Source organism: Pseudopipra pipra, chromosome 8 (assembly GCF_036250125.1).
Source record: "Pseudopipra pipra isolate bDixPip1 chromosome 8, bDixPip1.hap1, whole genome shotgun sequence".
Lineage (NCBI taxonomy): Eukaryota > Metazoa > Chordata > Aves > Passeriformes > Pipridae > Pseudopipra > Pseudopipra pipra.
Window position 1 is genome coordinate 11662669 of NC_087556.1, and position 26871 is coordinate 11689539.

The 26871-nt window shown below is 38.0% G+C and overlaps 1 protein-coding gene across 3 annotated transcripts in view; it reads left to right on the top strand.

The window, feature by feature from the left end:
* The window catches only part of RASGEF1A (RasGEF domain family member 1A), a 155734-nt gene extending 130085 nt beyond the window's left edge, over positions 1-25649 (top strand). For all 3 annotated transcript variants that reach the window (XM_064662536.1, XM_064662538.1, XM_064662537.1), the window contains 12 exons: positions 1391-1570; positions 7940-8068; positions 13433-13570; positions 16973-17194; positions 17486-17560; positions 17825-17917; positions 19199-19301; positions 19599-19678; positions 20322-20513; positions 21500-21623; positions 21870-21942; positions 22955-25649. In XM_064662536.1, the coding sequence (XP_064518606.1) occupies positions 1391-1570; positions 7940-8068; positions 13433-13570; positions 16973-17194; positions 17486-17560; positions 17825-17917; positions 19199-19301; positions 19599-19678; positions 20322-20513; positions 21500-21623; positions 21870-21942; positions 22955-22979 (1434 nt within the window). In that variant the 3' untranslated portion in view covers positions 22980-25649. The remainder of the gene's footprint in view (positions 1-1390; positions 1571-7939; positions 8069-13432; positions 13571-16972; positions 17195-17485; positions 17561-17824; positions 17918-19198; positions 19302-19598; positions 19679-20321; positions 20514-21499; positions 21624-21869; positions 21943-22954) is intronic.
* Positions 25650-26871: the final 1222 nt, after the last annotated feature.

Below are 26871 nucleotides of genomic sequence, written 5' to 3' on the forward strand. Positions count from 1 at the left end.
ATCACATATGAACATGTAAAGTCATCTGGTAAAAGCCACAAAACAGTTCTGCTTACCAGCTTGATATATAAGCGAATCTGTCACCTTGATGAACAAGTACTGTTAATATTGGTGTTTTTTCCTTACACTGCACCTAGCACTCATCTGAACTTAAGAACAGAAAAATGTTCTATATCCCAGCTGTAAACAGGAATGATTTGGAGAGTTTGAAGGGGAAAATGTGCCTTGTACATAAGTCTTCTCCTGAGCAATTTTTTTAATGCAAGACAGGAGTGCGGTTAGAAACAGCTGTCAGTTTAAGGGTACTGGGAATGGCTTAATCCTTTTCATCTACATAAGTGCTTGTCAGAGTATGTCAATATCACGTTTGTTTCATAGCTGGTGAGACAGCAGCTCAAGGGTTAACACTGCCTTTTCACTTGATCTTCTAAACAGTCTTAACTATTTCAGCAGCCAGGGGGAACTGTTTTGGTGCTGAATAGATTTTCAACCTTTACATACAGTAACAGGATGTTTTGTTTAGCCTTCTGCATAGATTTAAGCTGTAGCCAGTTCAAAACAAATAAATAAAAAAACCCTTACAGTTTACTCAAAGATTGTGGTATAGTGATACAGTTTGTGGCCAAGGGGAGGGAGGTGGAAACCCCAAACCTTCGTGTGGTTTTTGTGTTGTGACATCAGGTTTGTTTCCTAAGCAAAAATCTCCAAAGAGACTGTTTAAAATTAGAGTTGTATATTACAGTTTATGTCACAGGATTCAGGTCCACCCAGTTCATGGTTTCATGTACATGTTAAAAAAAAAAAAAAGCAGCCAATTTTGTTTGGACAGGATGTGTCTCCCCCCCCCCCCCCCCCCCCCCGTTTCCAGTGATATCTATGTGCAGAAGATGCACTTGTGTTGAGACCTGGACTACATCTAGCTACAGAAGTGGTGAAGGATTTATCATCACAAGTGAAGTGTTTTGGCCAAAGATCTGACTTCAGAAAGAGTAAAAAGAGGAACATTAAGGCACAGTGTTTGTTTGTTTGTTCAGTAAGGCACCACTTCAGTATCTTTGAAATTCATAAAGCATTTTGTATTTTCATCTCTGTATAGTTTTATGCATAAAGAAGCAGGGTAAAACTGGGGAGAAAGAAGAAATCAAGTACAGTGAGAAAAATTCTTACAGCTTGTGCATCTACAGCCTTCGAGATGTAGCTTAAAGTGCATTTCAAACACCAAAGCCAGCTTACAGATGTGTGATTGCTTGGATTCAGAACTCAGCTTGAATGCTGAGGCTGCCTTCAGTCAAATATGTAATTGTGTTTAATGTGTGCCTCTGTAAAACCCACACATCAGACATCCTGGAAGAAAGCTTAACCCTCTCTCCTTCTTTTGCCGCTTCTGCAGGAAACTATGCCCCAGACACCAATATTTTCCAGCATGCTTGGTTCCAGTTGTAGTGGGCAAGTGCAGCCAGACATGGGAGAGAGATGTGTGGACCCCGTTTATCAGGATGGGAACCTTGTTTCTGGATCACTGGAGGCCTTGATAGAGCGCCTGGTGCCCACCATGGACTATTATCCAGATGTAAGTAGCCACTGAAAGTTTTTTTGTTTTCTTCCCATAGTTTTCCTGCATTACTATCTGGATTGGTCCTTTCTCATGAAATCTCCATCTGATTCAAGATTAAGATATAGGCTAAAGATGAATTTATTTTATTTGCAATATTCATTCACTAAAGATGTTGCTCAGTGGGGATACTCTCTGTTTTTAAATGAGAGCACTTGTTAGAAGGATAAAGCCCTGTTGAACTCAAATGGGTGCCTTAAGAACCAATTAAAAGCAGCATTAGCCACAGAATTTTCATCCTTCTAAGCTGCTTTTGGTCTAATGCAGCCAAGATTAACTACTAACCAGCTCCTACCTAGGGAAGCAGACCTGAAAACATCTCTGATATTTTTTTCCCCTTAATTTTCTACGCATATCCTAGTTACGCCACCAAAATAGATTTTAATTAAAATACTCTCTTTCTCCAGACATTTTAATGGGCCAAAGCTATAATAATGTATGTTCTTGAGCCTGAAATTGATTTTGCAACTGGTTAAACATCCTCAGTGCAGTCCCCCAAAGTAAATACTACTTATAACTCTAGGGTATGCAGTAAGAATCTGACCCTAGGATATTATTAAAATATCACTTTATCACTTAAAATTACCCCTTGTACCCATTAACAAAAAGTACTACTTAAATGAGTAGCCAAAGATCAGAGAGGCTGTATAACATATATTCTGTTTGAGCTCTGAAAAAGCAGCAGCTATGGCAGAAATATCCCAGCACTTTGTGCAAACTAACAGGGGGGCAGGAAACTGCAATCACTATTAACTTGTATGCCAAACAATGTTTATAGTAGTGGGCCGTGCTATACCTTGTGTTTCTCAGACTAATTTGTGTAAAACTTCTTATTGTGGTCTCATATCAATGACAATAAAGTCCCACCGAGGTCCCACATATATATCACACATCTTCACAATCCCCATCCACAAAGAGGGGACTCCCCATATGAGAGTTCTGTGGGTATATGCAGCAGAATTGCCATCAATCATCAGTAGAGGATTAAAAAAGCAAAACCAGGATGGTTTACTATTCCAGTTCAAAAGTAATCCTAAACCTTATATTTAAATATGGCTAACATACGATTGTGCTACCAGTACCAAATCTTTTATAAGACTCAGAGGGATAACCGTTGTTTGACATTAAATCTCCCCACCCCAAATACATATTGTAGAACAGAGATGCTGAAGAAAGCAGTGGGTAGAGCTGGTGTGGTATAGCAGCAGCTTTAGGGTGCTGTAGTTAAGCCTACCAAGGAGTCAGTTCCTTGTCTTTTATGTCATACTAGAATATGGTTACTTGCTACTTGGATTTCTGGACTGTAGCTTAAAGTTTTTTTTTAAGTAGCTGCTAATGCACATCCCTTATTGTAACTTGTAACATAAGATCTATTTATAACACAGCTACTCTGAAAATGGTTCCATAAACTGAGCATTACTTAAGGGGTCTACAACTTATTTTGGAATGCTGCTGGTTTCCATGGTGCTATCCCTTCATCCCCCGCACAAGGGAGCATTCCCATTACCAAGCAGTTGTGGACCCCACCCTGGAGGCTGACAGCTGAAAATCCAACAGAAGCAAAGAGAACTCCAAGGAAAGAGAGATGGAAAACAGCATTAAACCAAATTCTACAGCACAACGCATACCTTTAGTTAAGTCATATCACCCAATTTAGGATTAGTTATAAAATGAGTAGATAAATAACGTACAAACAACATAAAGAAGGAGCTGTATTTGAGTCATCTTCAAACCCAAGTTTTCTATTTCAGTTCAGTTACATGTTTATACTTCATTTCACGCTCATTTCTATTTTTAGGGAAGTTGCCACAGAGGGTTAGTGATAGCCATGTAGGCTGATATCCTGTCAGAAGAGTAGCCAATCCTGTACATTCAAGAGAAAAGTATAAACACGTCTCAGTCTCTGACTACTCATGCAAGGGCAGCAAGATATTACCAATTAATTTGCACCAAGAGAAGCTATTGGTAACATTAGCAGAGGTTACCTTAGTTTCAGTGTGGCATATCTGTAAGTTATCAGTACTCATTCAGATTTTTGATTAGTACATCTGAGCACAGTGCTCAGAAGGCATTCCTTCGTGTGTGCACATTAAGCTGATGATCACAGTAACCTTCTAGACAGAGAAAAAAGGGAGCGGGGGAGAAAGCAAACACAAAGTGTCTTTATGTGCTGGTTACAGAGGCAAAACAAAAATGTATTTGCCATGTTGGCAGAGCACGAGACAGGCAAGGGAGGACAGGAAAGATAAGCGCCTACATTTGTGTACTGCTCTTCAGAGTCTTGTTTGTGTACAGGGACTTGTTCAGCACATAGAAAAATGTATACTCATGAGACAGAGGAGTTCGGAAGGTTAGGAATGGAATGTACCAGTCTGCAACCCTTGTGCCCAAGCAAGAAAATGTTTCAAGAAACTATTTCACAAACAAGAAGTTTGAGAATGAGCAGTGAGTGCACAAAGAAAAATTTTATTTTTTTTTTCCCCTCCTCGAAAAGTCATCAGTGCATTCTTGGGTCAGAGAGTAACAATTCCTTCTTTAGTCTTGTGTGCTCGTGCTCTGTCTTTTTTTTTTTTAATATAATTCAGCTCATCTCTTAGCAACAACTTTAGGCACTAAAGGAATCTGGCTTCTTATTCTCTTGTAAAGCACAAGCCCCTTTTGTGTTAACTTACGTTGTTCCAAGTGCAGAAAAGATTTTTTTCTGTTCAGCTCTCCTCCCAAATACCTGTCACTTTTGTAGGATAAATTGAGCTTAACTTTCAACCTTACAGTTTATGGAAGCTTTTTTAATCATTCTTTATCAAACCAGATAGCTTCATAGCTAAGTTTCCTTCCCTAAACCATCATCTTCGTGATTAGAGGGCTGCCTATGACACATTGCAGGTTTTTATTAAAGACATTTAGCCTATATGTGTATGGTAGTGTAGATGCAACAAATCACATAATCCTTGATCTAGATAAGGTATATGACATTAATGTGAAATATTTACTATCCAAAACAACTGTGTTCCTAACCCCTGAGACCTCCCACTAAGCTGAAATGCATGGCTTAGTTCACCCTGAAATTTCTTTATTGGATAAGGAGTGGGTATTAGCAGAGAAGCAAGGAGTTGGGGGTCAGTACTGCTGTCAGACCTATCATTTTTAATTTGGTTCTTAATTGCAGTTAGTCCTTGTCTGTGCAAGCATAAGTAATACAAGTATTAAAAAACCCCTTCAATTAGATACTGGTATAGTGTAAACCCGCATATCTTGCTTCACCCTAATGGAACAATTTTGTTTTCCAAAGTACTGAACCTAGTTCCGGTTAAGTGACTTAAAAAATTGAATAAAAATACAGCAGACGGATTCCAGAACAAATAATTTGTTTCTAAAACCTAAAAGTCCAGTGCTGTATGGAAAAACATTGCATGGGTCCAGTACAGCTATTCCTGATTACAGAGAGACATCAGCAAGCCTAAAATGGAAAGTAAGCACTTTCATGGCCTGTATCTTCCTGCATCTTGCCAGTTCAACACTTCTATGAACATCAGATAAAACATTATCAAAGAAACCAAATAAAAGCACTGGTCATCTGTGTCACACTTTTCTTGCAGTATAACAACAGGTAAATGATACTGTGAGTGGGCCTTCCTCAGAGTCACTCTGGATAAACAGTGTCACACACTACACAAACTTCCACCAAGGAGACCAACTCTAGAATTAGCATGAGAAGCAAAATTACATCTTTCCTTAAAGAACGTGTTCCAGCTTATCAGAGCAAAGGTCATTACCAGGGCAGTGTGGCTTAAATTGTGGTTCCCTGCTACTTACACATACAGGCAACTTTGAGACAGTTGCCTGTCTAAATGCCCCAAACAAGAATGTGGGGAAAGGATGAAAGTGTCAAAGATTTTTTTTTGTTTGTTTCTTTTTTCCCCTCATCTCGCAAATTCAAAATTGTAGTAGAAGCGAGGGCTGCTTCAGGTTTTCAGTACAAAAGTTTTCAAGTAACCCAGTGACAGCTGACACACCCCACCAGCTGAATTCCTGTCCCAGATAGACCAGACTCACAGTCTTAAATTCAGGGACACCAATGATAGCAATGGATACATAAGCTAGCTACAAAAAATAACAGAGGATAACTAGGCATAGTTTAACAAACACACTCTCCCCCCTCCCAAATCTCAAAACCCAATCTTTCCCTTGCTTTCATTCTGAATAGGGAGTGTATCAGTTTAAGAATCATTCTCATACACGTAAGAATGAAAGACCTGATATGTTGTCCTGTAACACAACCAAGTCCCCTTTTGTGAGTCAGGTTAGCTTTTCAGCCTAATTTTAGTGCCCATAACTCACCACATACAGTACCATAGATGATAAAATTCTTCAAAACCAGCACAATGTCATTAACTGTTTCCAGATGCAGGTTCAAGAGCTACATCGAATTGCTTTTTAGAATTGATGAACTTCAAGGTTATTTCACTGTAAATGTAAAAATAAACTCTGAAATTCTGGAGAGACATAAAATACCAAAGAGAAGCCTAATTTCTTAGATTTCCTAAGGTACACTTGTGTGGGATGTTTGCAACCATGTCATCAAGGGGGAGGCCGTGCTACCACTGTCCTGTCACTGCCCTGGCCACCTGCTCAAAGTCAGCAAGAGCCTGATTGTTAGATGGCCCCAGCAGTCCATCTTCTGTAGGCATCAGTGGAAGCAATCAAGAGCCTGACCCAAACTATCCATCCAGTTAACCCTTCTCCTCCTCTCTTCCTCTCTTCATAAACAACAGACAAGGCAAAGACTACAGATTAACTCTGGTTTTGATTGTACAGAATTAATGCTATTTCTAGTTTAATACATGAACCCCATCACTGATAAGATGTTCAAATCAGAATGAGCATTTTAAATGCCTCTACTGTATCACACTCCACTCTGTTCTTTCATTAGCTTCCTCCAGAAGCTCAGGATAAAGTTATATGTTTAGATATATGCTTAATCTATTATACTTTTCTCTCACTCTGAGAACACTCTGTTAATTTATATTGTTTAAAAAAAAAAATCCTTTTTCCCCTTCTGATATTTGGAGGGTTTTAGTGCTAAATTTGTACTATAGGGTACACTGAGTACTAGAAAAGAGAAAACATTTTTTCATTAACAGCACACTTTGTTGTGATTAGAGAGATAAACCCTATAACCTCTTTAGAGTTGTAAAGATACCATTCCTGTTTAACTACAAGCGTGTTTTGAAGACTGCAAGCGGACAAATTTGGTAGCTGATAGTAGAGATACCATATTTAAGACAACTGGTCCAAAGTTTTTAGCTGTCTCAATTTACTTGCCCAGTCCAAGGTCATATATGTGCACAGTGACTATTTAAATGCACTTGGCTGTGGCCAAATTACATTTCTAAAAATACGGTCAAAGTAACAGTACATGTTCCAAATATAACAAAGGTTAATTGAAATACATTGTCAAGGAGATCCCCTGTAATTTCCCAACTCCACATTTTGTTAAAAAAGCCTAAAGGAAAAATATAAGTACTTATGAGATGCTACTGTCATTAGTCAGGAAATTACATTCAAATGCAGAAACCCAGTTTCAAACAGTGAAGCAAGACTAGGACAGAAAAATACCCTCACTTCAATTAAACTATCCAAGGTATGATTCAATGAATAGTATGTCCAGAGTATGATACAATGATAATACAACACATTACAGCTTTTAAAATACAAATGGAGAAGCTATTTCTCATGAGAAATAATCACTTTTGGTATTTATTAGCAGTGTTCATACTCAAAAGACTCTGAAACAAGCCCCAAATAAGTAAAGTCAAGCTTAAAACTAAATTATTGTCATAAGGCCACAATCTACGCTAAAACTTGTATCAGTGACTGTGGGAAGAAAGAACAAAAACCCCCATACATGAAGAAATTACAGCTGTGGTTTGGAATACACATGAAGCAGTTTTCTGCAGCTCAGTGAAAAACAATAACTCTTAAAGAAACAAAGCAGCATAAATAGTGGTGTTCAAGAGGCATAACACCCTACATTAGTCGTAGTTCATTTGTGTCTCTAGTAAGCAATGACTAATGAGGCATATTAAGTTTGGCATTTTAAAGGGAAATAATTTGGTAATCAGAAAACCCCAGAGTTAACAGCCTTGAAGCTGATAGCATTTCTTTTTAACCATTTCTCTCGAGACAGGAAAAGTTATGAAAATTTTAAAGGAAGGGAAGTTACATTTGTAGTTAATAGAATAGTTTCTCCAAGGAAGACAGATTAGTTTTGCTAAAGTTTTTCAACTTGCTTTGTTGATTTGGGGTTTTTTCTCTCTCCTTCCACAGAGAACTTACATCTTCACTTTCCTATTGAGCTCTCGAGTCTTCATTCACCCACACGAGCTCCTGGCTAAAGTGGGACAGATCTGCATTAAACAGAAGCAGCAGCTGGAAACGGGGACTGAGGCAGAAAAGGTAAATGGACCATTATGTCCTTCAGTTAGTTGTGCTACTGTCATTTATTTTCCACTCCCTCCTTCCCATAGTAAAGCTAAATAGACCGATAAAGAATAAAATGAAATTGTAACTGGCATTTGTTCCTGGATGCACTGTTATTTGGGTCTTTTTCCTTGAAGTACCTTTACTTCACTTGCTAGCCACAAGCATAGGTTATGTACAACCTTACCAGTCAGATGCAATGTCTACAAACACGACTTTACTCAGGAGCTACAGGTCAGTGCAGCAACGTGTATCTGCCATGAAACCTGCCCAGAAAGTTGGTTTGCACTTTTGAGCTTTTACCAGCTTAGGTTTTTCTTGAATCCCATTTCCCTTTCTTCAAGTCACCCTCACCATCATAATCAAGTGCTCAGCTGTAGGTTGGGGTATTTTAAGTTGGTGTAACAGTAAATCAGAAAGTTACCTCTCACAAAAATTAAGAGATGCACTATTTAAAAGGGTAACCTGTGCTGACATGTTTTACTACTATCGATTAAACCAAACTGGCACTTAAATCCATATAAGTATCACCACTTGCAGTGTGTATTGGAGGGCTTTTTGACTGAATGGAAAAGTCAAGTCTTTTACAGAAAAGTCCAAGCAGGGAAGCAAATGAGAGTAACAAACCCAGGATGGGATCAGCAAGTATTTAAATACCTAAATTGTTCAAATCCTTGATATGTTTTGCATCCATTCTTTGATAAGAAGTTACAAGCTCACATACCTAATCTTCAGCATATCGTTAGTTCCATTTTGTTTTCTCCTTGGTGTATTAGCAGTCTGAGTGAGGAGTACAAAAGTAGACTCTGTGATTTGTCAATAAAGAGTTTTTGACAGCAATACTGACCCAAGGACTTCTTTCTCCTGGTGTGCAGCTTCTTATTGTGTCATAAAATTACTCCACAGGACAAACTGACCGTGGTGCAAAATACCTTTCATCCAGGTCAGTCCCCTGATTTACTCTCCAAATAGCTATTTAACTTGTCATGTAGGTGCTGGGGAAAAGAAGGGTTCAGGGAAAGAAGATGCAAGAAGCACTGTTCCGTACACAGAGGTGATAACTGTTCCCACTGCCAAACTTAACTCATGACTGAGCAACCTCAAACTCTGCTCTGTAAATTGTGATGGTTCCTCAGCAACATGTAACTAAACAACAGGAGTAGGAACCTCTAAAAGATGCTGAGACCATCTGAAATATGGAATGAGTAAATCAGAGCTTTAGACATATATAAAGACAGCTGTGAGTAGAAAGTGTCAAAATACATTTGTGAAATAGTTGGATTTAAAGTTAATGGGATATAAGATGACACTTTTGTGAATGACAATGCACTTAGGAGATTTTCAAATGAAAGCAGTCTCTGGGGACTAAATCACCTGGTTGTTTAAAGATACAATACTAATTGTAAAGTATTATTAGCACATCTGCTAAGAAGCCAGACTAAAAAATCATGGCTTCCTAATAGAAATTAAATAGCATTACATCCTAACAAGAGGATGTAAAATAGAGCAGCTCATACTCCAAACACCCACACTGTTACACCTTCTGCTGACAATTTGGAAACGGGCCTACAGGAAAACCAACAAGCAGCAGGATGACAATAAAACATTTTAGGGAGGCAGCTTTAATTTACATGTTTTTCTGGTTGCTCTTTCTACTATGCCCTTGATCCCTTCCTACTCCCTTAACATAAGCTGTAATTTTTTCCTGTCTTCTAAACACAAACTTCTTAGAAAACACTACATAAACTTCTGACATCCCTTTCATATTACTACTTTACTGCCCTCTACTGCAAGCACCTGTATGTTTTACAAAATAGTTTGGCCACTGGCATTTGCAAACATTTGTTTTTCTGTCTGGCAACAAATAAAAGCTCATTTCACATGCAGCATATAAACTCAACTCAAGATACTGTTAAGTATTCACAGTCATAATCCATTAAGGCATCATCAGTTACCAGAACCTTCTAATTAAGTGGGTGCATAGCAGGAAATAGCTGACAAAAGCAGTTAAAGCATCTCTGATCATTTCTGATAGAGTATGCTTAGGCAAATCTGTTAAGACAAGAAGCTGGCCAGCTTGTTGCCTGGAGAGTGTGTGAGCTGCAAAAGTGGCAAGAAACCAGATTCTGAGGTTACACACCACAATACTTATCTTTTTGTTGTTTTTGACATTACTGGCTAGCCAAAGAGTCATATAGAAATACAGCCCAGAGAAAAGAGGATTAAAAAGAAAAACTATCTGCGATGTCTTGGAGCCTGCTTAGAGTCCTTTTGACTACTCATAAATAAAGGGAGAATTTCACAGTTCAAGACATCAATTATAATAAAGAAGTCAGTAGTTAAGCTTGACCATAAAGGAAAAAAAATTAACTCTCTCTAAGTGCATTAGAGATTGTAAAGATTCAACAAGGTTGTCACAGAAGAAAGCACTAGTATAGTATTATTGAATGGAAAAAAGCTGCAAAAACAGTTGTGCGTTATTTCTGCAGCTTGAGGATATTTTGTAGCTAAAGAAGTAAGAAATAAAAAGTGAAAGTAGAAATTAGTTTCTATTAAGTTTGTCTTGCCTGTCTTGGAATACTTGGGTCCCTTTAAAAATTATAATTTCCCCTGGGTTTTGTTGCCAGTAAGTGCTCCTTTTTAAAACCAAAAATAAAAGAAATACTCATAACCAGGTCATTGTCATTAAACCTTTCCTGCCATTGCCCTCCTTTCTAATTAGGAGTTGTTTCTCAGTCCTGTCTTGTCTCATGCATAACAGGGTCAACCCACAGTACTTAGATTAATAAAAGTATTTTTCTCTTCAAAGAAATGTTTATGGGAGAATTATTCCCATGGACTCCAGAGAACTCCGTCAGGCCTCACAAGGGGAGTCTTATGTCTGGAGTAAGGCTACAGAAAAAGTAGGTTGGTAGTTTTATCGCAGCCATGACAGAAAGGAAACTGTGTGCTGGTACCCACAGACCTGCATGATTTCCATCTGGTACCCACAGACCTGTGTGATTTCCATCTAGGTTATCTCATGCATCAAGCCTGTCACGTTGCTTTGGGTTTCATCAGAGTGCACATGAAACAGAAATCCCGTGTTCTGCTGCACCTGTGTCTCTTAGTGTTGCTCTCAGAAGGTGTACCTTATTTTCATGAGCATTAAAAGCATCTGATAAAACATTAAGCTTTTTTAGACCTGAAGAGCAATATGGTTTGCAGTTTGTCTTGCAACAGATGCCTGGCTTTTTGTCATGAAGGAGGCAAACCAAAACAACTCATGAGTGGATCCAAGAGATGGGAAGTCAGTGTTCCTAAGGCACTGTGTTTTAAGCTGTGCAGGGAGTATAAATTGAGATAATTTGCCCTTAAATACACCAGCATTAAAAAAGCATCAGCTATGACTGATGTGGTCTCTTCAGCTGCTGGGGTCAGTCCAGATAACCCATAAATTCTTTATGAACTAAGTATTAACATAGAGATGCTTGCCATGGACTAAGGTAGGATTTTGGAACCTTTCTGCCCCCCCCCCTTTCTTTTTCAGTTTCAAAAATTAAGAAGAAAGGATAGTCAGGATGATTAATACTAAAAAACAGTCTCTGTAGCAGCTTTTGGTAAACAAAAGTGGAGTAGTCATGGCCTGTTAACTTTAATTGAATGGAAATGCACTGGCTGCCTAATTAATTGTCTATCACCACCTGCAGATTATTCTTTTATTAATGTCAGGCTCCATGCATTTCATAGCAAATAAGTATAGATTGTCTTTTCCCCAAGGCAGATGACAATGGGAGCTTGGAGGACAGACAGCTATAATCTGGAACTCTGTCCCATGCTGTTGAGAAAAACCTTGAAGCTGGGCTCCGCAGGAGAGGCACTGACAGACACTGCTTTGCAGGAATGCCCACTGCTGGCAAAGATAATAGTCATTTTTTCTTTTTGCCCTCCCTGCTCCCTGCCTATCCATTCTGTGCTACTCTCACTAGCAGCATCAATTAAATGCTGTCAGTAAAACCAGCTAGGAAAAGCAGTTTGGAAGTCTTAAAAACAAACACAAACAAACAAGGAAATTCCCTCTAGACTTACAAGGAGCCCTGGGTTATTGTCAGATTGAGGATTCAAGGGTGCATGGTTTAACTTCAAAGTTCTTATCAGTCATTGCTAATATTCTCCTTGACATATAATGCTGAGATGTTAAAAAAAAACAACAAAACCAAAACAAAAAAAAAACCAACAAAACTTAGTTTAGTTGACTTTTGGTTTTGATTAAATAAACTGGGACGTACTATGATCAGATGATGTTTTGGCTGGCATTCCTACCAGTATTTGGAAGACATTCTCTATTTGTCTTAAAAGAAAACACACCAATTTCCTGTACTGACACTCACATGCTCAGTCACCTTCTGCTACCCCCAAGAGGCTGCTGGGCAGCACAATGAGGAAAGTGTTGTACATGGGGAGAAGGAACTGCTGTCAAGTGGGACTTCTGGCTTACACAAGTAGAGAGGTAAACACAAACCTTCCTTGTTGTCCCCAGTGCTTCACAGGCTAGGTGGGAGGATAAATATAACCTAAATTAAGTTTTGATGCTTCTTGTCCATTAAAAGTGTTCTTAGCATTCACACTCCCAGTTTTACAAGAGTTCTCCCTTCCATTTACTGATGGTGCTCTCCATTGCTACAGCAGTGGAGTAATTGGCATCCAATTCAGGTCTAACTGAAGAAAAGCCTTAGAAGATTCACAGGTAACAAAAAAACCTGAAAAACATAGCTCTCCCTTTCTGTGGTTGATAGCTTTTTGAGCAAAAGCCAATACTTTTTATTTTCAAAGTCTGTTTTGATTTAGATATCATGGAGAGAACACACATCTTTCCCGTCGATCATTTATTTAATATACAGCTCAGTCTGGACAGTCTGATAAATTCTGTAGAACAGAAATGTCTTTGTGAACGTTTCTCATGGAAGACAGTCAGTAGAGTGCTGTAGTTTGTATGAATTTGAATTCAAACACTAAGGTACTGCTGCCTCAGATGGCCTAAATCAGCTTAAGTCCCACAGACTGCAGTTAAATAAGTCGCTTGAACTATTCTGTCATCTTCCTGGCTTTATACAACTAACCTTGAAATATCTTCAGATATTTTGGTAAGAGACATTACCATGCTACAATGAAAGGAGGCTAAATGATACTATTTAGGAGTCTAGCTCACAGTTAAATATGTTCTTTTTTTTTTTCCTTCACCTACTATTACTGCAAAGTATTTCCAAGGGTGTCTGTAGATTTCTGTGAACCTTCATCAGCTAATTCAGTCTCCATTCAGAAAGGTCTGTGGTCAGTAATCACCTCATTGTTTCTTTCTAGGCAAAACTAAAATCCTTTGCTGCCAAAATCATTCAGCTGCTGAAGGAATGGACTGAAACTTTCCCCTATGATTTCCAAGATGAAAAATCCATGAAAGAATTGAAGGAGATTGCTCACAGGATCACACAATGTGATGAGGTAGGGGTGGGTGAGGGAAAAAAGTTAAGTTTAAAGCAGTATTTGCCAACTGTTATATGTGGTTTGTCATATTATATACAATACTGCAGGCAGTATTTTCTAGATGGACTAAAGCACCATTTGCTAAGCTGTCAGTGTAACTACCAGGACATGGGCTGACTGATGGACTTAATGGTCCATTAGCAGAAACTGTCTATGTCTAATCACCAAGTGTAAGAAGAAGAGACAAAATAGTCATGACAATATGAAAAGTGACTGTGGTGCAGAAGGAGAAAGAACAGTAACTATAATGGCTCGATATAGCCAACTTTAATAATGAATTATGTACCTTCCTTTGTACATTGTTATTGCTCTGTATGTCTAAGTTTTGCAGGACATGTGAACTAGTTGTATCAAGTGTACTCTTGGCCAGAGTGAAGATTATTATTTAATAGCTCATTCCCAGCTTCTAACAATAATAAGCAACTGTTTTATTGCTATGTTTCAGGTGACATGCACAGTATTTCCATAAACAAGGTTATATTTGAGCTCTGCTCGATACTCAAATCACCAGTCTTAACAGCTTTGAGTTTTTAGCCTGTGAAGAAAACTAGGCCTCACAAAAGACTTTTAAAGCAAATTTGAATAAAACAAGGACTGTTAGTTATCGGGAGGGGGTGGGGAGTGTTTCTTGGGTTTTTTTGTTTGTTTTGGGTTTTTCCAACACTCACAAAGCCTACACTTTTTGCTTATTGAGAAAGTCACTATAACTACCATGAGAAGGAAAAAAATAATCAAGAACTGCAAGAGAATTAATTGTAAAATGCCTGTATGAATAGGAAGGCTTACTTACATAGAAGTAGAAGCTTCTCATTGTTTTTAAACCCATAACCTTAAGATATTTTTGAGAACAATTAGCAGGAAATGGGAAGACAGTTGTATTATGTGTTCTTGTTGATTCAAGTACAGAGAAAATGAAGAACAACAGGTTTGACAGCACTGCATGAATCAGGGATAGGACAATACAACTAGGTGTCATCAAGTTATCAAAAGCAAGTATGTCAGCTTTGTTGCATCAGCAAAGCTGTTGACGTGGATGCTACTATGAAAATGTCAGTGCCTTAGTAGGAGGAGAAAAGGAAATAGGATTATAATATTCCTTCTATTCCCTTTGTAGACAAAGACAAAGAGGTCAGCAGAGACAGTAATGTAAAAGGGGACTTGGCAGAGGTTTTATTTAGTGTCTGTATCTTAGTAGTTAATTTGTCTGTTACTTTGAACTAGAAAGAAGTTGTGCCCTTTCTCTTCCCTTTCCCTCCCACTCTGTTATGTATGAATAATTAGCATTTGAGAAAAACACATCTTCATGGGATGGCTCAGTGCTGTGGTGTCCAAGGCATCTGATGACATCCATTAGTTACAGCATCACCATATTTATCCCCTTACAAGGCTACCAGTCAAGTTTCATCAGTGATGAGCTCTGCCACATTTGACCCCTAGGAAACATAATTTGACAAAAAGCAGCTTTCGCTCTTAAGTTTTTCTCACCACATCAAATTACCCATACTATGCTTCGGTGAGGAATTATGGTAAAGGTTTGGGGGTTTATTTTGTATTTTAAAGCGTTCCAAATCCCTTTAGGATGCTATTCTTCATTTATAAGGTAGAAAATCAACTGAGGACTCCTACAAAGCAGTCAGGTGTTGTCCTAATGATATCAGACAGCATACCAAATAGCTATAGCTATAGCCAGGGTTGCACCCCAAAGCAAGTACAAATGTCTTGTTTGAACTCAAAGAAGGACAAATTATTGTACAGTCATTGGCTTATTTTTCAAAGTTGAAGGAAAATTTAGGGTAAAACTGGTAAGGAAAGGAAAGTGCTAAATATCCGACATTTGTCTAAGTATTTAGATGCTAATACATTCACAATAGCTTAAGTAAGCTGTAGTTTTCATGTCACTGAGTTTCTTTGTTCACTTTTAAGTAATATCTGCAATACTCTCACATATCTTCAAGTTTAATTTTCTACAATCCATATCCAGAAAGTCTGCTTCCTCCCAGACATATGGGTAAGTCAGGCATAGCAGCTGAAGTCAAATGATTTACAATAGAAAGCTCAGCATACCAGAGATCAGAATTAGTGCTTTATTTCAGTTCCCACCACCACTCTCCCTTGGCATTTCGGAACACTTGTAGCACAGTATCAGGAATGGCTTCAGCCAGCTGCTGTTCAGCAGTAATCCAGTTGCCTCAAGATGAGCTACACTGCCTTCAGTTTTGCATTTGATTTCACTTGGGAGTCAGATTATTGGCTTGTAAAGCAACATTCTGACACCATTATCGCTTAATTATAACATGCAATATACAAGTATTTGGTAGTCATCATCTCTCACATCTGCCACATAATTTCAGTCATCACTGCACATTAGTGGCTTCTTTGAATGGTCACAGATTCATTGCAATTCTTTGTAGTGGATCCAGTTGACTGGCAGAAACCAATACAGCAGGTTGTAAACTAAAGGTTAACCTTGTGGGTAACTTCAAGAGAAATAATTTGCATGAAAGCAAGAGAGGGATTGTGTAATAAAAAGGAGAAGGACTATCTGCAGTTGAATTAATTTTCCTAGCAGCAGAAAGAACATGGTTGGAGAATCTGGATCATTTAAAGCAAAAACAGGAGAGATAGAGGAGTAGGAAAAGGATCAAGTTAGCTCTTTGCAGTTGATCTCATAGAGAAATACCTGTAGGACACAATCAATGGCAGAAAAAAAAAAAAAATCACCTTGCCTTAGTTGTCAGAACACTGAGCAGATTATGTGTCTTTGGCGTTACCAGTATGTATCCTCACAGATCCTGTATTTAAAATCTGCACCTGATGAACAAAGAGGCATTTTAGTTGTCCAAGAACATGACATCTGTTGTGCTCTTAACCAAATCTTTGGATGCTCTAATTGTTCAAAGCCAAGCCAGAGTATTTCAGGGGTATATTCTTGGTCATAATGTGAATTCCCTGGATTCTGCCTGGGCTAGATAGACTGGATTCATCAATATGTCCGAATGAGAAAGAGCTTTTTGGCACTTGGTGCACAGAGGTTCCAAGAAGCCTTATGCAAGCAACTCAGCCTTTCACTATACCCAGCCTTCAGCTGTTTACAGATGCCTTTGAAATGGGGTACTAGGGACGGGAGCAGACCAGCCAAGCAAGTGAAACAGAGCTGGGAAGGCAGGCAGGCCTAACAATGTTGTTACAGAGCTGTGTGGGCATTTAGGACAAGTTCATTTGTCACAGAACAATCAGCTCAGAGAAGATGAAAGAAAATGGATAATAGACATTTATTTTTCCCAATCAGAAATTCTCTAGTGATCTGTATCTGCAATAGCTGAAGGTTTTTAGCAGTCGTTGTTTCTGCCTTTTCCTTAGGAAAATGGGACAGTGAAGAAGATCATTAGCCAGATGACACAGAATCTCCTGATGGCCCTCTCTGCACGGAGCCAATACCAGGAAATCAGAGAGAAATTCCGGCAACCCGTTACTGACAAAGGCACCATCCTCAAAACCAAGCCACAGTCAACTCAAAAGGACATCCTGAGTGTGTGCTGTGACCCTCTGATCTTGGCACAGCAGCTGACCTACATTGAACTGGTGAGACAGTAATTGGTGTGAATTACTTTGTTTTCCGTTTACTAAATATTCAATATGAATTTTGCTATGGCTTCACTGAAAGCCTTCAGTGTTTCAATCAAAAAATACCAAGTCAGATAATGAACAAGACCAATTAGGTACAACTATAAAAACACCTCACACATCTGCACTGTAGGAAGATAAAAGTTACCAAAATGTTCTCCTAACTTTGACTTTATTGATTCTTTTTTTTTCTTCACTGAACTCCCTGTTTGTCTGTACAGTAACAATCTCTCATCTCTCCAAATGCAGGAAAGGGTGAGCAACATTTACCCAGAGGATCTGATGCAGATTGTGAGCCACATGGACTCCCTGGATAATCACAAGGTATAAAAAAAAAAAAGAGTATAGAGGGAAAAAGAAACAAAAAATAACCAGAGTCAAGAGCCTCCATAATACATGTGGAGTGTATACATATGGAGTATACCCTGTGCAAGAAAGACTGACATTTTCTAAGCTTCTTTAAGCTTATGCCTTAAAAAAAATACCCAACAAGATTTTATCAAAACACAAAAAAGGAAGTTCATCCTTTGGTACGTTGGCTTTATGATGACACAGGACAGATTTAACACATGGCCTGTTCTCTTGCAGTGCCGAGGTGATGTGACCAAAACCTATAACTTGGAGGCCTATGACAATTGGTTCAATTGTCTCAGCATGCTGGTGGCTACAGAGATTTGTCGGGTAGGTATTCATAGAAAACAAGATAAGCAAAGGGATTCTGGCCCTAAGGACAAAAGGCAGGCAGTGGTCTAATAGAGATTTAAACATTAGCAGGGCAATTAAAGATAATGGCATTATTCAAGCATTAAATTATTTGCATGCTTATATGATTAAGAGTTCAAGGCTATGTTTGGCTTTGCATATATTCTCTAGTTTTGTGCAGCTTCCATAGTAGCATTAGTCATGCAGTGAAATAGAACTTGTGTGGACTGAGTTAGGAGCTATTTTGGATTTTTTTTTTTTTAATAAATCCAAAGATTCTTAAAAATAATCATATTTAAATGAAGTTTTACCAATAAGCAGCTGTCCTTCCACTGCATTTAGATATCATTAGCGCTGGTATGTATTCACTTTTTAATTTATATTCATTCATTATATTAATGCAATATTCACTGTAGAAAAATTGAGAATAGGCTTTTTTAAAGCCTAAAAAGAAAGTGGACTACTGGAAAGGTTAAAAAAAAAAAAAGGGGGGGGGGGGAGAATAACCTTATTAGAGGTTAAAGTAACTTCTGTCATATAATAAACAAAGAAATGGAAGGTGTACTGCCCCAGAAATCCCCTTTCTTTTTTTCTTTGCATGTGTATTCTCTTTTTAGATTCCTATTAATGTGTACCAGTTCTAGCAAAAGGGAATTTTTTTCTAGGCAATTAATTTTGCTTTGCCATTTTTAAAAGAATTTGCAAAACAGGTGTTCAGCATCACTTGCTTGATCCTATGCACCTTTGCATGCGTAGGAATTAGTATATTTGATCATCATTACTACCTGCTCTCAAGAGCTCATTTAGGAGTACATGCAGCAAAATGAGAAAAGCAGAACGTAGCAATTGTTTTCTCTCACATTTACGTTACATGCCCCTGATCTTAAGTCTGTCCAATGCTTTCCCCACTTCTTGAGAGGTTTAAATGTTTTGCATATATTCTTTCTGATAGGAGTGTCACGTTAGCTTCCTTTTCCAGTAACAGGAAATTGCTGAAAGTCCCCAGCTTGTTTATGCAAGATTCCCAAAGACACTGACCTTATGTATAAACAAAAATTTACACTCCCCCACAGCTACACAATTAATTGGTAGTAGCCCCAAATATTTCTGCTGTTTCATTAAAAATTAAAATCTGAACAAAATACCCTCAGGCCTAGTTTATGTCTATTCAGTCAACTTGTTACAATGCCTTTGGCTGGACATCCTGTCCAAAATTCAGACTGTCCCTTCCCTCTTAACAGATCTTGGGTTTTTTTCCAGATTGTGAAGAAAAAGCAGCGCACAAGAATGGTGGAGTTTTTCATTGATGTGGCAAGAGAATGCTTCAACATTGGAAACTTCAACTCAATGATGGCTATTATCTGTGAGTTTTTTTAACACAGATGGCAAGGGGCACACCATTTTACAACCTGACTGGCAAGGCTTTGCTCACACTTGCCCTAAATTGGCTGCCCACATTATCATGCACACTTCTACAGGGGCAGTGTCTGCCACTGACAGATTAGTGTGTAGGTGGGTGAGTTTTAGCTACAACTTCTGGTTGTCAAGCTGAAATGCCTTCCAGAATGTGTGGTGCTGATACATAAATGCAGTTATATTAGACCTTTTTTTTTTTTTTTCAACTCGGTTGTTTCTTCTTCTCCTCTCTCTGTGCATTCAGCTGGCATGAACTTGAGTCCTGTGGCACGGTTAAAGAAAACTTGGTCCAAGGTCAAAACAGCCAAATTTGATGTTTTAGAGGTATGTATAAAGTTTTAACTTCTGTATATAAATCTACCAAATAGTTTAGTCCAGACCTCTGCTAATTACTACACCAGAGATCACAGAGACACCTGTCAGTGCTCACCACTACATAAACGTTAGGAAGAGCATTTCCTGAATTTCATACTCTCTACTTGTCTGCAAAGAAAAGTGGATGCAAGTTTTCTTCAGGTTATTTTTTCCTAGCATATTTTTGCCCATTTAACTTCAAGGTAGTTTCCACTCCAGTAAATGCTGCCTTAAAAGTAATTAGAGTACTCCACCTAGTGGCGATCTGCATGGAAACAAAAGCCAACTGAAACGGTCATCAAAAAGAGAGGTGACTGCAAATGAGAATATTGGGTTTTCCCCCAGATAGTCATCTATGATTTCCTTTCAGTCTGCTTTGCTTCAGCGGTTAATGGAATAGATGTAAAGCCAGCAGAGAATCCTCCTTTCAAACAAGATAGAAGTTAGAAAAACCTGCACCCAAACCTGATTAGTATGAAGATGCTCTATCTTGAAAGTCTAAAAAGGGACCAAACAAATTTATAAAGAATGAACTCTGATGGTTAGATCGAAGTTTCTTATTTGTAGGACACATGTATTACTTGACTGTCTTTTTCCCCCTGTATAAAAACAGCATCACATGGATCCATCCAGCAACTTCTGTAACTACCGCACAGCCCTGCAAGGAGCAGCACAGCGATCTCAGACTGCCAACAGCAACCGGGAGAAAATAGTCATCCCAGTTTTCAACCTCTTTATTAAAGATATCTACTTTCTACACAAAATACACACGAACCGCTTGCCCAATGGGCAGATAAATTTCAAGGTAGGACTTTGCTGTTGTAGAAACTGTAATGCTTGTTAAACATTGTCCATTGCAAATATTTGCCAGTTTTGAACTCCTAGCTCATTATATTACCAATTCCTTCAGCTTTGCTGTGATCTAGACAAAGTGGTATCATTATCCAGGGGAAATGATTTGAATCACATTTCTGTAAAAGCCAGTGGTTGCTTTTCTGTGGCAGCACAGCAAGCCATCACATTGGATCAAATTCTAATGGGTAACTTCACCCTAAATCATCAGTGTGAGCTCACTGAACCTCATCCATTTAGCCTGCTATAAATGCTCCACACAACCAGCAAATTGTATTTATCAGGTCTTCAGGGGAGGTTCTACAGGTTCTGGATTCTCTCTCCCCAATTAATAAACATGCATGTCAAAATATTTTTGACAAAAATTTTTTGTCATTACTAAGGCTGGGTAAGGGGGCACACAGAATATACAGGATTATGGATTTCTTAAAATCCTAGGAAGGAAAGGATATCTAAAGTTTCTATATGTTATTTTGATTATTTCCTAAATTGAAAGAATGCTTTATGAAAAAATTAGGTATGTCACACTTCATTTAAATTGAAGTTTGGAAGTGTAAAAAGTAAAATAAATAAAAACAACCATTTACTGTCCAGTTCCAGTCACAAGCTAATTTAGACATATGGCACAGAAAATAGGCCAAGGCACTATTATATATGAAGAAAAGGTTGATGATGAAAAGAATTCAAAGCAAAAGACTGGACAGCAGAGATATACTCTTCTAAACTTGAGAGACTAAGTAACAGTTGATGAGGAATTAGGAGCAAGAGGGCGAGATGAAGGGTGCAGTAAGAAGAAAGGATAACAATGAAGTCTGAGTAAGGGACAATAAGAAACAGCATGAACAAGAACAAGACTGAGATCTTCTGAAATTGAAACAAAAGAACTAATATTTGAAAAAAATATTATTTTAATAATTCTCTTTTAATTAATTCATGCAGAAGTTCTGGGAAATTTCAAGACAGATTCATGATTTCCTGACATGGAAGCAGGTTGAGTGTCCTTTTGAAAAGGACAAGAAGATCCAGAGCTATCTACTCACAGCACCCATTTATAGTGAAGAAGGTACAATCCTTTACTGAACATTATAATGAGCCTTCCTACTTGTTGAAATGCAGACAGAATATGCAGCTAAAAATATTAATGTGCAAAAATGTATTTGATAGCATGATTAGCATTTCCATATTGGTTTCTGATAATGAAATTTATTCTCATCAAGTCTGCTAAGTTACACTCGCTATATAGCCTTTAGACATTTTTTTTTTCAGTTGAAGAACCCACATATCTGATTTTTCTTATTTTATTTACTAGCTCTGTTCATTGCATCCTTTGAAAGTGAAGGTCCAGAAAACCACATGGAAAAAGACAGCTGGAAAACACTCAGGTATGAAGCTTCCTCAGAACATAAGTCTTTTTGGAAACACACACAGGCATGTCATCATCAGCTTCTTCTGTCCTATTTGCATACCCAGCTTAAAACCAAAACAAAATTGTTTTCCCTTCAAAATTCAAATCTGAAAAAGTTCAGTGAGGCTTAGATTTTGATACAGCTTTTTCAGCCAGATCTGTTGATGCTGCAAGATCATTGCTGGGACTATGAAAGAGAATATGCTTTATTTTGGCTATCAAATACAGTGAAATAATCTACATTTTTAGTAGCACTCAGACACACTTTTCTCGGGGAAACGAACGTATAGAGATACTAAGAAGGTGCTCTCCTCATAGCTATCCACTTACAAATCTTATAAAAGGATGAAAATTTCTAAAAATACTCCAGTTGTCAGCCTTCTCTAAGGGATAAAGTCCCAATGACTCCTCATCCTTGTGAGAATGGGAAGCACCATTTCTATGTACTTAATGAGATCAATTAATTAAATTTCATCCAATATTGAGGCCAAGGCAGAGATTCAGACCATCATAAATCATGTTAAGATTTAACATATCTGTACCAGATAAAGAATGAACAGAGGCCTGTATGCCCCGAGCTGCAGTTGAGCTTCATTATGACTATATTGTCTTCGATGAGACATTATTTCTTATTGATCCCAACGTTTCTAAGAAAGTCCATGTAAGCTTTTTACTTATGACACCAGTGCAATGTACCTCCCATGAAATCCAACACTGTTCAGCATGCAACAGTTCAGGGAGACAGAGGAACATGTTATATGCCTGAGTGAATCCTAAGGCCCCGAGGTAATGTTATGCAAGTTAAAGTTTCATTTCATTTAACATCAGCATCCTTACTGGAATTCATAGATGTATTCCAGTTTCTAGCAGTTGAAAATCTATCCCTTGAAGAAAAGCTAATGATGCAAGATAGATCCATTGCAGATCTGAAAAACTTTTTGTTCTGATAGAAAAAATAATTTTACTTTTTTTGTTACTTTGTCTTTTAGGACAACTCTGCTTAATAGAGCCTGAGATTTTTGGATCTGATTTGCAGACTTTGAAGCACACCTAATGAACATGTTTTTACAACATGAATGAAAGACTTGGACTGTGCTAAGAAAGACCTCACTGGATGAGGTCTGTTTTGTATATACAGTAACTTTTATGAAATAAAATGTGGTAAATATTTCACATGTCAACCTTAAGGCACTTACTGAAGGGTTTTGGTTTTTTATTTTAAATATAAGGGCAGGGCCCTGTTCTCAGAGATGAAATGTATCATGGGAGATGGTATCCCTGGGGAGATCTTATTCTATCAGCATCCAAATTTTTATTTTTTGTTACTTCCACCAAAATAAGTAAAAATTAAAACACACATCCAACTGAAGCCAGTGTTCAGGTTAAATACTCCATTGGACCAGTATCCTACAGAACACTCAACACGTCTCTAGCTTTGAAATTAGCAAAACTGTTCACAGGTGTTAGTAAGTGTCTGTAGAGTCAAGGCCTTTGACATCTGCAGTAAGCATGTTCCTCTCCTACATCAGAAAATAGTGCCTTACAAGGTACTGATCTCGTTTAGTGTACCTTATTACGCTGGACTGGAAGTAAAGGAAATAAAAATATGGATGTCTCGAAACCAGCTACAATGTACTTTTTAAATAAAATGGAGAATTATGGCACATGAAGTAGAGTATACCTGCCTGTGACACTGATGGTGCAGCAAACCTATTTTTGTTACATGATTTAAAGAGATAAGACGGGATAACTGCTGGGGTATGTGCGTTTGTGTGTGAGTATGTGTGCGTGCACATGTGATGATGCACACATGTCTAAGTTTTAATACTTCTGGGAACTATCCTTTAAATTCTGGCTGTCAGAGTAGTTTGTGTTTTCCTTTTGAAAAATCAGGGATTTTTTTGTTTGTTTGTTTGAAGAGAAGGATGTCTAACCTAGATTATCTCTGCAAAACAGGCCTAGTACTTTGTTTTAAAAAGAGTTTTTGGAAAAGAAAAAAAATCATCATGGGCTAGGGAAAGGGAAGTAAACTCAGATGTCCGATTTGAAGTTAAGGCTAAAGTTTCCAAAGAAGCTTAAGAGTTCTTCACCACTGAATTGGTCATTTAATTCCCTTGGTTCCTTTGAAAAGTCTAGTCTGCACTTACAGACAATTAAAACAGAGACCAATTTAGGATGCAAGCTTTTTCTAGCCTTTTGCAAGGCATGTCTGGGCCAGAACCCATTGAAATTTAAGGGCAAACACCATAAGAAATTAATCAAACCTTTGAACCCAGGTCAGTACCAAAATTAGAGGTGATCTGCAAACCCATTTCTAGTTTCTCCTTCTAGTCTTGAGTTTACACCTAATTCAGCTATTCAAATTAGTACCTGAAGAGCTTATGTTAAGATTCAAGGTATTCATTTCCAGGAAAGAAAAATATATAGTTCAGAACTTATTTTCTCATCTGATCTCTGAATTAAGAAAAAAAATAAGCTCAGATTAAAACTATTTTGTCTAATGAACAAATTATTACTCACAAATACCTACTTGTCCCTTCCAGTAATTGTTCTCTTAAGGCTTGAGGGCAGAATGTAAAATAATGACTTGAGCCAGATGATTAGATTGAGGGTTTTAATTGGGTTTTTGTTTGTTTGTTGGGTTTTTTTGGTTGTGTTTTTTTTTTTAACCAACAAAAAACAAGTCCCTCTAGAGTTGACAGTGGTTACAGCCTCCCTCACAGAGCATTGCAGAAGACCTCTGCAAGGACTTCTTTAAAAATGACCAGCTCTAGGTAGACAGTGTTTATCTTATTCTGCCTTCTGTTGAAGAAGGGGCAAGACTTCCTGGACTGAGGGTCTGGTTTATTCCAGTTCAGTAGACTCTTCCTGCTTGAGTGCCTACAACCAAGAGCAGTGCCACTGTTTCATGTAGCATCTGCAATCGCTTAGTAGAAATTTGCTGTATTGGCCCTGTAGTACGGTGAATAATTAAGAAGAGCTTTCCCTCTTTCACTTCCCCCTTGACAAATACTTAAAATTAGGAGAGTAAGTCGAGGTAAGGAAGGGAGACAAATCAACATTTTCCTATTCCCATAGCATTGACATCAAAGAGAAACAAAAGCAAGTTTATACCATGAGGAAGGTAGAAGTAGAATACTAACTGTTAACAAGAACAACCCAGGAAAGGGGAAGGAATAATTCTTATGACCTGCTGCTATTTTTCCTGTGCTGAAGTACTGACCTCTTCAGCCCTGGATTACAGTAAGAATATTTATACTGTATTATTACAGTGTTTTGCACTTTCAGAGATGTTCTAGCTAGTAACATTGTCAGACACTATATGAGGGATTGTATATCAGCTTTGTTTATGTAATTGAAGTTTAAAAAGGGATGCTTAAAATTTAAGAAAAAAATATATATTTGAAATGCAATTTTAGAACACTTTCTGTAAATGTATAAAAGAGCTTTCACATGAATGTGCACTTCACCGGTCAATCAGTCCAAGTATATACTTGAAAACCATGCAGTATCTACATTGGCTCCTTTTTATTTCTCCTCCTCAGTTTGATACATTCCTTAAATACCGTGTTTTGCTATTCTGAGCTGAAATGCTAAATATAATGCTGTACCATAAAGCAGGATATTCTGTGTTTGACTGGATGTGCTTGCATTAATAAAAAAAGAAACTTGCTTCAACCAGGATTGGCTTTTTCCATAGTTGTTTTTCACTGGCAAAGTTATCAAACCACAACCAAGCAGCTGAATGAGGTGAACCAACTGTGAGAAGGAAATACAGTCATAATGAACCAACTGGTTACTTTCTGACTTACAAAACTATACTATGAAATATTTAAATATCTTCCCAGAAAGGCAAGAGTAACACTAAGCCAACAATACGCTGCCACTTATAATGTTCTCTCTGTAACAAAATTTTATGACTTCGATACAGTGTCTCTGCTACAGAATATTTTCATTCTCTCAATGAAAGTGATTAACAGTTCCACTCTGTAAAAACATTGTGTCCTAAGAGTTGCATTTCTTTTTTTTTTTTCCTCTGATATATTTATCCTTTCAACAGGAAAGCACAGAACCGTTTGGTGGCTGCAGCACACTGCAGGGTTTCCTGTGGCAAGGATCCGTTGACATTTCACCACCCCCAGACCTTTGGTTGCAACCACTATCCTTTTTCATGCCCTACTTTACAGAAGCAAAGCCACTTCTCCAAGGTCACACAGAGACATGCACAGAGCTGTGAGGAGAATCCAGCTTTTCTAATGCACTGCTCCAGAGCGACCCACACTCCCTCCTTTCTCAGGGATATAAGCCTTAAAAAAAAAATTAGATCTTCCAAGTGCAGGAGCTCTGGAGGTCCTGTAAGCATTTTTAATCTGTTGAAAACTCCCCAGGGGAATTGTTTTGGTAAGCAGACATCCACGACAGACTTGCAGGGTTGAACAGTACTACGCTCAGTCATCATAGCTCATTAGGAAAGATAATGATGTTTACCAGCATTAAGAGGATCAAGCAGATAAGCATCTTCCTGATGGCCAGTTCACACTCATAATTAATATGAATATTACATCCTTGAAAACTCACTTCCAATTATGTCCCATCCAGTCATTAGGATAAATTAGCTATTTACAAAGGCCTAAGAACAAGCAATAGAATTGCTTTCCAGGCATTTTACTGCCATTAGAGCACAACACACTGTGACAAGCAGTAGCTCAATGCCAGTAAGATATCCTTAGTTACTTTAGCACCAATTTGATTTATCAAGTTAATAGTTCCCAAGGAACAGCTTTCTTTTAGCAAATAACTCATAGAGGAAAATTCAGCTGAGTAGTCAGCTGGCAACTGATATTAGTACATCTTTTGGAGAGAAATCAATAATTCTTCTGAGGATGTGCTGACAGATCTTCTCAGT